Source organism: Aulonocara stuartgranti (assembly GCF_965226115.1).
Source record: "Aulonocara stuartgranti genome assembly, chromosome: 7".
Classification (NCBI taxonomy): domain Eukaryota; kingdom Metazoa; phylum Chordata; class Actinopteri; order Cichliformes; family Cichlidae; genus Aulonocara; species Aulonocara stuartgranti.
Window position 1 is genome coordinate 25179266 of NC_138945.1, and position 13134 is coordinate 25192399.

At 40.8% G+C, this 13134-nt stretch overlaps 2 protein-coding genes across 3 annotated transcripts in view; one reads left to right on the top strand and one right to left on the bottom strand.

Moving 5' to 3' along the window:
• Window positions 1-1079: 1079 nt before the first annotated feature.
• Window positions 1080-3546, bottom strand: orai1b (ORAI calcium release-activated calcium modulator 1b). Its single transcript, XM_082538251.1, has 2 exons — window positions 2917-3546; window positions 1080-2811 (listed from the first exon to the last, which is right to left on the bottom strand). The coding sequence occupies exons 1-2, from the start codon at window positions 3028-3030 to the stop codon at window positions 2254-2256; spliced, it is 672 nt and encodes a 223-aa protein (XP_082394377.1). The 5' UTR covers window positions 3031-3546; the 3' UTR covers window positions 1080-2253.
• Window positions 3547-3561: 15 nt separating this feature from the next.
• The window catches only part of kdm2bb (lysine (K)-specific demethylase 2Bb), a 30032-nt gene continuing 20459 nt past the window's right edge, over window positions 3562-13134 (top strand). For both annotated transcript variants that reach the window (XM_082538240.1, XM_082538241.1), the window contains exons 1-12: window positions 3562-4459; window positions 5009-5153; window positions 5257-5335; window positions 5478-5524; window positions 6567-6745; window positions 6901-7007; window positions 9129-9222; window positions 9368-9521; window positions 9634-9749; window positions 10319-10439; window positions 10819-11225; window positions 11334-11420. In XM_082538240.1, the coding sequence (XP_082394366.1) occupies window positions 4415-4459; window positions 5009-5153; window positions 5257-5335; window positions 5478-5524; window positions 6567-6745; window positions 6901-7007; window positions 9129-9222; window positions 9368-9521; window positions 9634-9749; window positions 10319-10439; window positions 10819-11225; window positions 11334-11420 (1581 nt within the window). In that variant the 5' untranslated portion in view covers window positions 3562-4414. The remainder of the gene's footprint in view (window positions 4460-5008; window positions 5154-5256; window positions 5336-5477; window positions 5525-6566; window positions 6746-6900; window positions 7008-9128; window positions 9223-9367; window positions 9522-9633; window positions 9750-10318; window positions 10440-10818; window positions 11226-11333; window positions 11421-13134) is intronic.

Below are 13134 nucleotides of genomic sequence, written 5' to 3' on the forward strand. Positions count from 1 at the left end.
TTACCACATCTAAACCTTGAAAAATACTACTGCTTCTCAAAGAAATACAAAAAGATAAAATTTCATATTATTCTATATTCATCGCACACGCAGTGATATATTTCACTACATTTCTTTTTTCTTAATTTTGGTGATTATGGAATATAGATGAAAATCAAGAATCCTGTATCTAAAATTATTAGAATATTTAATTTAGAGTTTGAGTAAATTACTATTCAAACAGTATAAATACAGTGTATCTCACGGTTTAGTTCAATACCACCAACCACAATCATGTGGAAGACTGCTGACTTGACAGTTGACTAGATGATGATGATCATCACTGCGAATGAACACAGGAAGTCATTGCTGAAAAGGCTGGCTGTTCTCGAGAGTGCTGCATCACAGGATTTAAAAAGTTGACTGCTAGTGTGGCAAGAAAGGGTGCAAAAAAGATAATCACACCTTTGAGAGGATTGTCAAAAACAGCTGACTCAGGAAGTGATATTCAGGCACTCCTGAAGCAGAGACATCACAAATGTCTTACCTCGGCTAAAGATGAAGAACTGAATTTGCTCAGCGGTCCAAAGTTCTCTTTTAAGACGAAAGCAAATGTTGCATTTTGTTTGCAAATTACAGTCTTAGAGGTTTGGAAGAAGAACTGAGAAGCGCAGACTCCATAGTGTCTGAAGTCCAGTGTGAAGTTTCTGCAGTCTGTGGTGATTTGAGGTGCTGTATTATCTGCCGCTGTTTTGGTGTGTGTCCTGTGTTTTACATCAACTCCAAAATCAACACAGATGTCTGCCAGGGTTTTCCAGTGCTCTGCATGCTTCCATCTGCTGACAAGCTTTAAGGAGATGCCAATTTTCTTTTCCAGCAGGACTCAGCCCCTTCCCACAGAGCCAAGCATTCTACTACAAGGTGTGCTGACTCTGCCGTTACTGTGTGCAAGTGGTCAGCCAACTCAGGAGACTGGATTTCAGATTTTCATGAGCTACAAGCCATACTCATCAAAATTAAAACAAACAAAAAAAAAGCTTAAAATGTCACTCTAAGTGTAATATGGTTTCCCCTTTAGAAATACAAAAAAAACCCCAAAAAACTTTTTCATTATATTTTAATTTTTTAGAATTCACTAGCAACTGGATTATGGCCATCTATCAATGTTCCAGCTGCTTAAGTAAACACATCTCTGACCACATTTGGACTACAGCCTCACATAGACTCTTAATTCAAAACTTTTTATGTTAAAAACACAATTGGAAAGCTCTCCGTATGTACTTCAAGACTGAATCACAAAGGCAAAATGCCAGTTCAGAATATGTGAGTGCTCAGACTCTTCAAAATACAGCACTAACAATTAATATTAACATTAAGTTTCCAGCAGAGATCCCAATGAGATTATAAAGCTGTGTTAGTGTGTATAAAAATGTCAGCAGTCTAAGGCAAACAGATAGGACTAAGCTCTTTTTCATACATATACTGCATAATTTTCTAGATAATCTAGTGTGTGATAACACAAATGTCTGGCTTGCTCTGACATTAGAGGCTCTTTATCCTGCCAGCTCCATAGTGCAAAGTCTGTGTAATATAAGGACAGAACATCTATCTATTGGCAAGTCAGCATCCTCACGAAGCCCAAACCAGACTCTCCACACGCAGTCACATTTTTTGATTTTTGCTATGATCGTTAACTTTTAACATCAATTTGTGAAAAGGTGTTTATTTGAACACCACAGCCTGTGCAAAACAAGACAGCAAAACATACTGAAGTTGTACTGTAAGTTGTGCAGCTGATTAGTCGACACAAATGGAGAGCATTCTGAATGCAAATGATGAACATTTAAAAAAACAAAAACAATAAGACCGTGTAAATAAAGGGTTAAATACACGTGGTTCACATGGTAATATACATAAACAAATGAAGTATTCACTGACAGACGGTTAAATAAATACAGCAGGCAGCAACAGACAGGATTCCAGGTTACTGTTCAGACATCTCTCCCATACCGTTGGAGATCAGTGAGGCAGCTACCACTGTTAAGACTTTCCGATTTCAAGCTACATGCAGCACGGCGGATATACGAGTTCACAGTCAATCAAGTGTGTTTTCTAAAAAATACAACTGTTCTTCACAAAATAAGTTTCACAATAAAGAGTGAGATTAATCTTCATTCCTGTAAAAACCATAGAAGCCAATAACGAGGCTTCTGACTTGGAGAATTCCCAAAGGGGTCACGAGTTCCAACACAGATGTGCATCAGCTGGACCCGACTATGGGAAATGTGAGCTTGGCGACTGCAAGATGGAAGATTCTCCTCTGTTATCAAGCTCGTTCTGTAGCCTGGTGAGGTTGGAGAGCTCCTCCAGCTCCTCAAACTGTCTGTCAGTCTTGTGGCTCACCAAGGAGCGATAGAAATGCACAGCGAAGACTATGAAAACCAAACCAAAGGGCACCATGATGGAGGTGGAGGTAATGGCAGCAGCCACTCCGGAGGAAACTGTGCTGTTGCTGGATTTGTTGGGCTTGATGGGCAAAAACTTAACCCAGCAGAGTAGAACCACCTCTGCCAGGAAGAGCAAAGTACCAATGACTGTGGAAAACGCCCACGCCAGCTCAATGTGCCGGTGCATTCGCTCATGTGGGGACTCCTTCACCGAGTTGAGATTGTGGACGTTGCTCACGGCCTCTATGTTGGGTAAAATGCAGGTGCTGACCATCAGAGCGAACAGGTGAACGGCTACGAGCACAGTGGTGCAGGCACTGAAGGCAATAAGGAGGGCAGGTGGGTAGGGGTAGCTGTTGTCCAGCTGCACTTCTACCATAGCCACCTGAGAAGACGGAAGGAAACGGGAAACACAACGTTACAACACAGGTCAGTAATGTCCTCTAACAGATTCGGAAGAGTGCCAGTGCTTGCCAGGAGACCGTGTTACCATAGCAAATCCAGACAGCAGAGCCGAGGTCCGACTGGAAGCCTTCAGTTTAGCTCGACTCAGGTACAGCTTTCTCCAGGACAGCGCTTGCAGGGAATGCTCGTTCAGACTCATACTGCGACACTTATCAAAAACACTCTGTTACTTAAAAAAGGACAGCGTACACTTACACAGCATTTAACCTCGCACGCTAACTGAACTGCGGAAGCAATTTCTTGTCGTTCTTCAGCGTGCCGCTGTACCGCCTGCACCTTGCATTACCCATAAGTCTGCGCGCTCCCATGGAAACATCCGCTGCTGAGCATTTGCTTTAAAAACATGGTGCTACTCATTATTAATTAGTCAGCGATAATAGTGTAACTACGGAGTTATATATGTTAGCTTGTTTCTGCCAGTATAAATAAATACATACATTTTTTGAAAAAATGGCTAAAGTCACATTTTGCCGGTACTTACTCAACCGTATAAGTAAATAACTCGAAAATTGAGGAAGTATTTGGAAATTCGAGATGTTAAGTTGAAATTTTGAGAAAATAACCGGAAAATTCAGCTTAGCTACGCTTAATGGAGGCTTGTTTCCGCCATTGATTTTTTTTTTTAAATAAATAAATAAAAATGATGCCAGGCAGAGGTAAGTTCAAATTCGGAGTTATTATCTCAAAATGTTCTCAGCGCTTTAAGTTGGTAAGTCAAGATTTTGAGTTAACCTATAATTTCGACTGAGCTACGTTTTACGGACCCTTGTTTCTCCCAGTGGAAAAAAAAGAAGTAGAAAATAAAAATAAAATGATGCCGGGGAGAGGTGAGTCGATATTTGGAGTTATCTCAAAAAAATTGAGTAACTCAAAGAGATAAAAATATGACTTAACAGTTTCGAGTTATGAAATTAAAAAATTTGCAACAATAACCCCAAATTTTGAATTAACTCTTTACTTTCCTCGCACTAGGGAAAAAGGAGAAAAAAACTGATTGAATAGCTTGAAATTTCAAAATTTATTTATACATTTTAAGATAATAACTATTTTTTTTACATTTTATCTTATTTTTCAGCGGTGGAAACAAGCTTATTAGAATTGCACGTGTAAAACTTATAAACAAAGAAATAAAAAATAAACTTTTTAAGTTAAATGTACCGTTCTTTATAGTTTAATAAAAGTGAGTAAATATACCTCCTTTTTATTGCTTGATGTTTAAAATAGATATCAGCGCTATTCGATAACAGGGGGTTTAACCAGTATTAGTATCATTTTCCCCCCACTACTACAATAAAACCGTGTGACGTGGGGAATGTTTATTGTTGGTGAGCGAGGTTAAAAAGCGTACTGACATGCCGTGACGTTGTCCAACAATGTTTTGGTTCCTGGCGGTGACGTAATACACAAAAACATGGTTTCCTTGTTTTGAACCCGTAAAGCGTGCTAAGTGTTTTCTCTCAACTTCGCCACGCACGGAGATGCATTCGCGAAACTGAGTGGCCGGAAAACAATCGTAAAAGACGATGGCTCAGGCCGCAGAGACGTGTGCTGAATCCGGACGCAGGCTGGTGTGTACCATCTGCCGTGTTAAATGTTAGCTTATGAGGCGAGACTGGCAGCGAGCTAATTAGTTAGCTAAGCTAACCCTCGCCACTGTGAGCGTTGGGATATCTGTCAAGTCACTTAAGATGTCCAAGTTTAAGCAAAACGAGGAAAAACGGCTAACTGTCGCATTTTAGAGTCTATAACTTCTTTTCTGATCGCAGTAGTTGAGCGAGCGTAGCGTAATTAAAACGAGATAAATCAATATCTGGAGCAGCGGAGTCGAGCAAACATTTTACAATCGCTTCCATAAAATATCACAAACAGCTGGCTTTGTAGTTTTTGCACTAGTTCACACATTCAAAGAAATGACTGCTGTTATAGTACTATCAAAACTTTAGCACAACCCACTGCTCCAGTTTGAAAGTCACACGTAAAATTAACGATCGGTTCCCTCACACGAGTCACAATGACCGTTCAAGGGGGGCAGAAAGTGGCCTTTTGGGGTAGAAAGAGTTCTCTCTTTCCGCGTGGCTCTGTTTTTGTCTTGTAAAACATCTCGTTTTCAATGGCAGCGCTCCATCTCCCGGACGATGTACGACGAAAACGAGGACCTGTCTGACGTGGAGGAAATTGTAAACATCAGAGGGTTCAGCGTGGAGGAAAAGGTCCTCAGTGACAGCTACAGCGCAGACTTTGTCCGGGTGATGGAGGGTAAAGGTAAAGCAGCACGGTGCATATTAGCTTTCTTATAGGTTACATGTGACTGCAGTAGTTTTCAAATAATTGCTTTGGACCTAAATGTAAAACTACTGTCTTGCAGACTTCACTTATGAGTATGTGCAAAGGGAGGGTCTAAGGATCCCTCTCATTTTTAAAGAGAAAGATCAATTAGGGATCAGGTGAGAAACCTTTCCTTTAAATGTGCAATGCCTGTGCACATGCTGTAGATTCAACCTACTTTCTATTTTATTTATATATATATTTATGGTTTTAAGTCTTTGGGAACTAAACAACATGCATCCCTTTCCTATAAATATGCAGAATGCCAGATCCAGAATTCACAGTCAGTGAAATTAAAGGACTAGTTGGTAAGTAGACACCGATGCACACACATGCATATTTTTACCCGTGCATATACTTATTACTCTTAGCCTGTGTGCAAACACGACCAAAGTATATCTGCATCTTCTTCAGAGAATAAGGGCTTTTGCATTGTTGTAAAAAGTAAAAAAACAAACAAACAAACAAACCCCAAAACAGTCTGTGATATGGTGAGGCTCCATGCTGACTTAAAAAAATGTAATGAAGTCATGTTTCATGGTCAAATTTCCTTTTAATTTAATTTATGATGAAACATGTTCAGTCTGCACTAACTATGACTAGGCATGTGGGAAGTTTCAGGATAATGAGTAGCTGTTTTAGTTTTGTCACAACAATTTGCTAATTTTATCTGATATTATAGAAATTGCTAACTTGAAAGATATAGTAGAAATGATTTATTTACTGATCTGCCTACCAACCATCCAAATCTAGTGGATGTTGCCGATGCCAAATGCTAGAAATGGACATAAAAAATAGAAGAGAACGTCAAAAAAAGTCACATTTTAATCATGCATGTTAATACATCAGTGTTGTTTTTTGTATTTTTCTTAGGAAATAAGTTATTTAGTGAGCATGCATCTGTTAGTCACTCTGCTGTATGCCTGCGTATCTCTGTCTGTGTCTACCTCTTGTACTATTGTGTTATGTGTGTAGGATCATCACGATAGGTTCACCCAGGGCCTCTTGCTCATATTGTGGGGTTATGTTAAAGGTCTCATCATGCTGTTTTCTGTTTGCGACTGTTTTCTAATGCAGTGAAATATAATTATGTTAAGTGTGCCCTGGAAGAAATTGAGCCAGGGTATGATTGGGGTGTAGTTGCCCCATCTAGTGGTTAAATTTGGGAATTACAAATAAGAAGTACTGCTCTTGTTCATAGTAGAATATTTTGCAACAGTACAACTTCTCTGTGTATAAATATGACAAAGCATACGCCGACTCACAGACAGACTGCACTGGATTGTGTGTTGATGTTGATGCGTATGATCTCATTGGCTAAATTCATCATATCCTGGTTGTTTTTCGCAGGCAGTCGCCGGTCTGTGGACGTTATGGATGTGAGCACTCAGAAAGGTTCTGAAATGAGCATGGCTCAGTTTGTCCGCTATTATGAGACGCCAGAGGAAGAGCGGGACAAACTGTTCAATGTCATTAGCTTGGAGTTCAGCCACACCAAGCTGGAGAACCTCATCAAGCGTCCCACAGTGGTAATCTGCCCCCGACCCTCGCTGTGTATCATACTATAAGAGGTTTGATAGAGGTCACAAATCTGGTGAAAGATTCAAAGAAGAATGACAAAAATAGAAGATGATAGAACACTGTGATTGGTTGCTGAATGGTGCTGCTTTGATTGCTCTTATAGGTGGATCAAGTGGACTGGGTGGACAACATGTGGCCTCCTGGTTTGAAACAAAGCCAAACTGAAGCCACCAATATCATCTCAGAGATGAAATACCCCAAAGTGCAAAGGTATGCATTGCACTGTTGTGCTTTTGTTTTTATGAAGGTCTCTTTGGAGCTGTGTGTCAGTCTACGAGGGGTGAAAAAAAACTGTGTGTAGAGCAAGAAAATAAATACTAATAAAAAGAAAACACTTGTAGAAAATGTCTGTTTCTCCTCCCATCTCTCATCCATCGCTCCATCACGGTAGAGTACTGCATACTGTCACCTCCTGTACGTGCTCCTTGTTGTTGCTAGGCAGCAGGATTTTTCCCCCCTCCTCGCATAAGAGAAAGGTTTCTAACAACTGTGGTCTGACTGCACACACACACCACTCAGCCAATCAGCCGTTGAAGAGTCAAAATGAATCAAAACCAGGGCTGCCTGTCTTTTTAATGTCAGCTGCCCATATTTTCTACTGTTACACTTAAACCCTGCTAATCTCCTGTATTGTTCATAGAGGTTAGGGAGATGCTGGCAGTGGTTTAGGGTGTAACAGAGTAGAATATCAAACAAGACAATTTTACTGCTGCAATTTCAGCACACTGTGCAGAAGCTAGTTTAGAATCTTATTACTTAAAATAAAGCCATTTTCAAAACTAAAACATTTCAGTCATCTGTACTCTTGTATTTTTCCCTTCAGCACACTCACTGGTGTCCCCTTTGCCTAGAGGCTTCACTTTAAAATTGTTAATCTAGTATACTGTTGCATGAAGACACATCCCATGTTGTTTCTCACCTCCTGTTCTATTTAATTGGACACCAGCTTTTTGTTAGGTACACCTGTTCAACTGCTCATTAACACAAATATCTAATCAGCCTGCTGATGTTCAAACTGAGTGGGGAATGGGGAAGAAAGGTGACATAAGTGACTTTGAACGTGGCATGGTTGTTGGTCCCAGACTCGCTGGTCATATGAAAATGTTGATTTACTGCACAGCCAACCCATCCAGGTTGCTTTGAGTTGATACGAAGGCAACAGAAGCTCAAACAACTTCTTGTTACAGCCAAGTTATGCAGAAGAGCATCTCTGAATGCATATCTTGGACTACAGCAGCAGAAGACCACACTGACATTTTTAAGATGGGGGCAGACCAACATGAAAGCATCCATCCATCCATCCATCCATCCATCCATCCATCCATCCATCCATCCATCCATCCTTCCTTCCTTCCTTCCTTCCTTCCTTCCTTCCTTCCTGCATTGTATCAGTGGTTCAGCCATCTTCTAATGGCTGCTTCCTGCAGGATAATGTGCCAGATCACATAGCTCAAACTGATTTTCTTTTAAACATGACATTGATGTCACTGTACTCAAATGGCCTCACATCAATATGAACCAACATCTGAACTGGAATGACTGACTGTTCGCTTTATAATTTCAAATAAAGTTCAGAAAAAGAAAAAAAAAAAACAGGGAAAAAACCAAAAACAATATGAACCGACATCTGAGGTATGTTCCCAGCACCTTGTTGAATCTATGCCATGAAGAATTAAACCAGCTCTGAAGGCATAACGGGGTCCAGCCGAGAACTAGTGAGGTGAAACTCGTGATATAGCTGTGGAGCGTTAAATTTTTTATTATTGTTGCAGTGAAAGCTACCCTGGATATGCTCTCATTTATGATTCACTAGGAACTCAGTCTTCTTTCATGCGGTGATAACACACAAGTCTTTAAATTAAAAAGCTGTGAAATAGTCAATAATGATGTCAGGATTTTTATTTTTTTTTAATTTTGGCTTTGCTGTTTGACGGATGGTTCAACTGGCAAAATTCAAACTTCTTTTTATTTGTGAAGGTGTTAGATTCTCTCTCAGTGGCATTCACAGTATCATCGTGTGCAAGATGTCCTTAGAAGGGCTTTCCTTTAAATGTCTCCAAGTCAGTGGGGATTCTCTTAGAGATTATACTCTTTAGCTAAATTGGCAAATCATTTGTGTCTTGGGGTTCTAATCATTCCTAAATTAATTTCTAGAGGAGAATTGCCTTATTGTGAAGTGTTTTCTACGCTGTGTCGCTCCCGAGAGTTACCTGTGTCGGTAGCATCCTGAGATTATTGCTGCCTTGTAATTAGCCATGTTGTGTTTACCACTTTTTTCTGTTTACCTATTTACTTCTTGTCTCTTAGATGATTTTCTAATTTCCTTTGTAGGTATTGTTTGATGAGCGTGAAGGGCTGCTACACAGATTTCCACATCGATTTTGGGGGAACTTCAGTTTGGTATCACGTATTCAAGGGACAGAAAGTAAGTTTATTCTTTCTTTGTAAAGCTTGGTTGCCTCTTTAGGATATACTGATCACACCTACGAAGACGTCTGCTAATATTCCTCAAAGCTTTGAATGTTGTTAACAGTTACAGACTCTAAGTAGAAATGACTGCTTCTCCTCAGGTGTTCTGGCTTGTGCCTCCAACTCCCTATAACCTTGCCCTGTATGAGGACTGGGTCCTGTCAGGCAAGCAGAGTGATGTCTTCCTGGGAGACCGAGCTGATGGATGCCAGAGAGTGGAGCTTCAACAAGGATACACCTTCTTCATCCCATCTGGTGTGTTGGCATGGTTGTCTTAAAGTAGCCAGCAGGAATAGATTAGGCTCCGTTAATGCTCAGCTTTGAATATTTGACCATTTTATAACACATTTAACTCTCTGTAATTAAGGGTGGATCCACGCTGTCTACACTCCCATGGACACACTGGTGTTTGGAGGCAACATTCTGCACAGCTTTAACATTCCTATGCAGCTTACCATCTATGAGATAGAGAACAGGACAAAGGTAGGAGTCTATTTTCTCCACTTTGTGGCTTAACTCTGATCTGGACTGCAATATAGTAAACTCCACGTGGGAGAAATTAATCTCTCTGAGAACCAGGGGAAGGTGAAAAGTTTACCCTTGAGAGAGACAGGAGAATAAGAGGTGTGGGCATTTGCAAAACTAATTTTTGGATAAAGTAACCCTTTCTTGGGTTCTTTCTATATTTTACTTGCGTTGTGCATTAACATCTTTGTGGCTATCTTTTTCCACTTCCTGTTAAATGTGAGCTGGTCTGCTGGGATTACAGTTGCATTACTGAGAATTCTGCATAGCCTCTGACTGTCAGAGCACAAGATACTGCTACAGATAGCAGCCGCCTCGTTCCTTATAGTCCTTTATAGTTTGACTTACGCTTTAAGCTGTTTTTTATATGCATTAAAGCTTTTGTGGTAATGGAAGGCCAACTTTGTTTTAACCTTACTTAAATGACCAATCATTGAAAGCATCCATTTGAGATTTTCATTTACTTTTTAATGGTTCTTTAATTGAATCTGTCATTTTTAATTTTTTTTGTTTTGTCATCCCTTCAGGTTCATTCCAAGTTTCGTTTCCCCTTCTATTATGAGATATGCTGGTATGTCCTGGAGAGATACCTGCATTGCCTTACCAAACGGTCCTACTTTTCTCAGGAGATCCGTAAAGAATCTATGGGTGAGTGAAAAACCTCAATTACGGCACCAAAGTAATTGCACTCTATACCTCTTTGTGACCAACAACCACCAGCAACTGCTCGCCGGCTGGTTGGGTAATACATATTTTTCCCTAGCGACATGTGGTTGCCGGGGAGGGGAAGGGGCACTGACTGGAGCCTAACCCAGCTGGTATGTCACAGGAAGTCACTTTAGATCAAACTTGAATGTTTCAGGGGTTTGGATGTGTTGTTGTTGCTTTGTTATATGTGCTAACCTACAAATTGACCCATAATTTCAGGATTACTAACAGGTGCTCCCCAAACTAGAGAAATTATTTGCTCATTGGTATGCCCGTTATCAAAACATCCATTATAGGAAATCTGCTTTCATCCCTGCAGATTTTGAGACAAAGTCAAAGACAGAAAGCCCCTCCTCTGACTCCAGGAGTCAAGACATGAACGAGGACTCGTGTGGGACTCATGTCAGAGATGAGCAGGGTGAAAAACTAGAGAGAGTTCCTCAGGATGGACCCTGCACACCCGACAATGGGAAGGGCCAACATCTCAAAGCTGTTTTATCCATCGACTCTGAGGACAGCTGTAACCCCAGCTCGGCCTCTTTAGATTTCCTTAAAACTCCTTCAGACTCTCCAAACTCAGAGCCTCAGAATAAATGGATTCATTTAACAGAGTTTGAACTGAATGGGCTAAGGACGCTGATTGAAAAGCTCGAGTCACTCCCGGAAAATAGGAAATGTATTCCAATGGGAATAGAGAACCCCCAAGCGCTGTTGGATGACTTAAAGGTAAAAAAACCAAAAAACCAAACATGTTTGCGGCATGCCTTCAGATTACTTAACAGACAGGAATCATAGTTCGGCCCTATTTTGATTTTGTTCTCTGTGCCCGTCTAGGTTGTCTTAAAGGAACATACTGATGATGACCCTAAATTAGCCATCACTGGATATCCTGTGGTGTACTGGCCTAAGAAAACCATAAAGGTAAGAAAGTGTCACCTGCAATACATCTGTTTTCCAGCAAATATAGTGTTTTTACTTAATTTTCAGGCACTTGAGAATCATTTTATGTGCTACATACCTGTGTAGTACAAAGCTTATGCACCTTTTGCTTAAATTTGTGGTGCAAGCAACATCACTGAGTATATTTTAAATAGATATTTACCTATCAATACAGGTGTGCATATTTTATATATTTCTTTACCTATGTTATATAGGTACATATCTGGTACAGGACAATTATTGATGGCTAAGGTCCTGTCTTCCCTCACTCATCCCACCACTCACTGCACTCCTTCCCTTTAGCAGGAGATTTAACAGTTTGCATAATTTTGTCACAACGGGCTGCAGTATTGCCTAATGAAGTAAATGATTAGATATTTTTGCTCCTCTGCATAATTTGACATGTGTTTTGTTGTCATTAATGCTTTTTGGTGTGCCTTCCGAATCCAAAACAAGCCTTTAGTGTCCATAAAAACATTGTTTACTAAGAGCAGAAATTATATGGCATGTCTCACCATGTCACAGCCTTCGCGTTTTACGTTGGGGGGACTAAATATTTACAGAGATCCAGAAATATTGCCCTCGCTAGCCTTTTTGCTGTCATATGTTTTGAGTGGTGTCGAGTTCCACAAATGCGGTGTTTCGCATTTGTTCGAAACACCGCGATACGGTTCATTTGAAATTGTGATATCGTAAGACGAAAATGGTTGTTGATGTCAGAAGGCTCGAAGTGCATTTGATGTCATGTTACCTGAGTTTCTCTAGCCATGAGCTGAGCAGCAGACTGTGAGGTCATAATTGAGGCTTTTCATTTATTATCCAAATATAACAACAACAACAAAAAAAACATGCTCCTTAATATCAGTACAATTCTTATCTCACTCACGGTGTAACATAAGATATCCCAAAACAAATCAAAATGTGAATAAATGGCTTTAATCTGTGTGATGGTTGCAATTTTAATTAGAAGTGTTTAAATATGCCACGGTGCTGCTCTATTTTAGTCGCTGAATATGTGTGATTAAAAATGTATCCAAACAAACACACAAGACATCGGAGCCTCAGCTGAAAGTTTAAGAATGAGATGTGCTTTACAGGAATGCATGAAAGTGAAGTTTGTATGGGTCTTACAAACCCTCAGGATCTCCCCCACCGGGCTCTCCAAAGGCCAGCTGCTGGTCGTGGGGCCTCTTTGTGTTTGCCTTTTGTAATGAGATGCCATCTGGCTCTGGCTGTGCAGAGCCTGCTCTCCTCTCCCTCTGCTACTCATCATAAATATGATAATACCTTTACTGCATTTTCTCTCCACATTGGATGGAGGCAGACTCCCCCCGAGTGCATATTCTGATTCACAGCAGCCTCCCATTGGCTCTGCGCTGCCCAGCACCCCCTCCTCTTCCTCAGTGAGTCGATCCATATTAATGAGGCAGGCTTGTATGTGTTTCCTACATCTGCTTGTGGTATTGTGGAGCTTTTGGAGCAGGAGGGAGGGCTATAGGCCTGACAGCAGTAGCAGGAGGAGGAGGAGGAGGAGACTGCAGCCATGTCAGTTTGCTGTAAGCTGGACGGTATCTGAAAACCAGCCATGGCCATGTCGCTGAGCGCCGATGATGAGGACTACGACTCAGACTCCGAGCAGGTTAGCACCCTAAAAGCCCTGCAGGCAGGCGTAAGCAGGCCGCCAGAGGAATGCTTG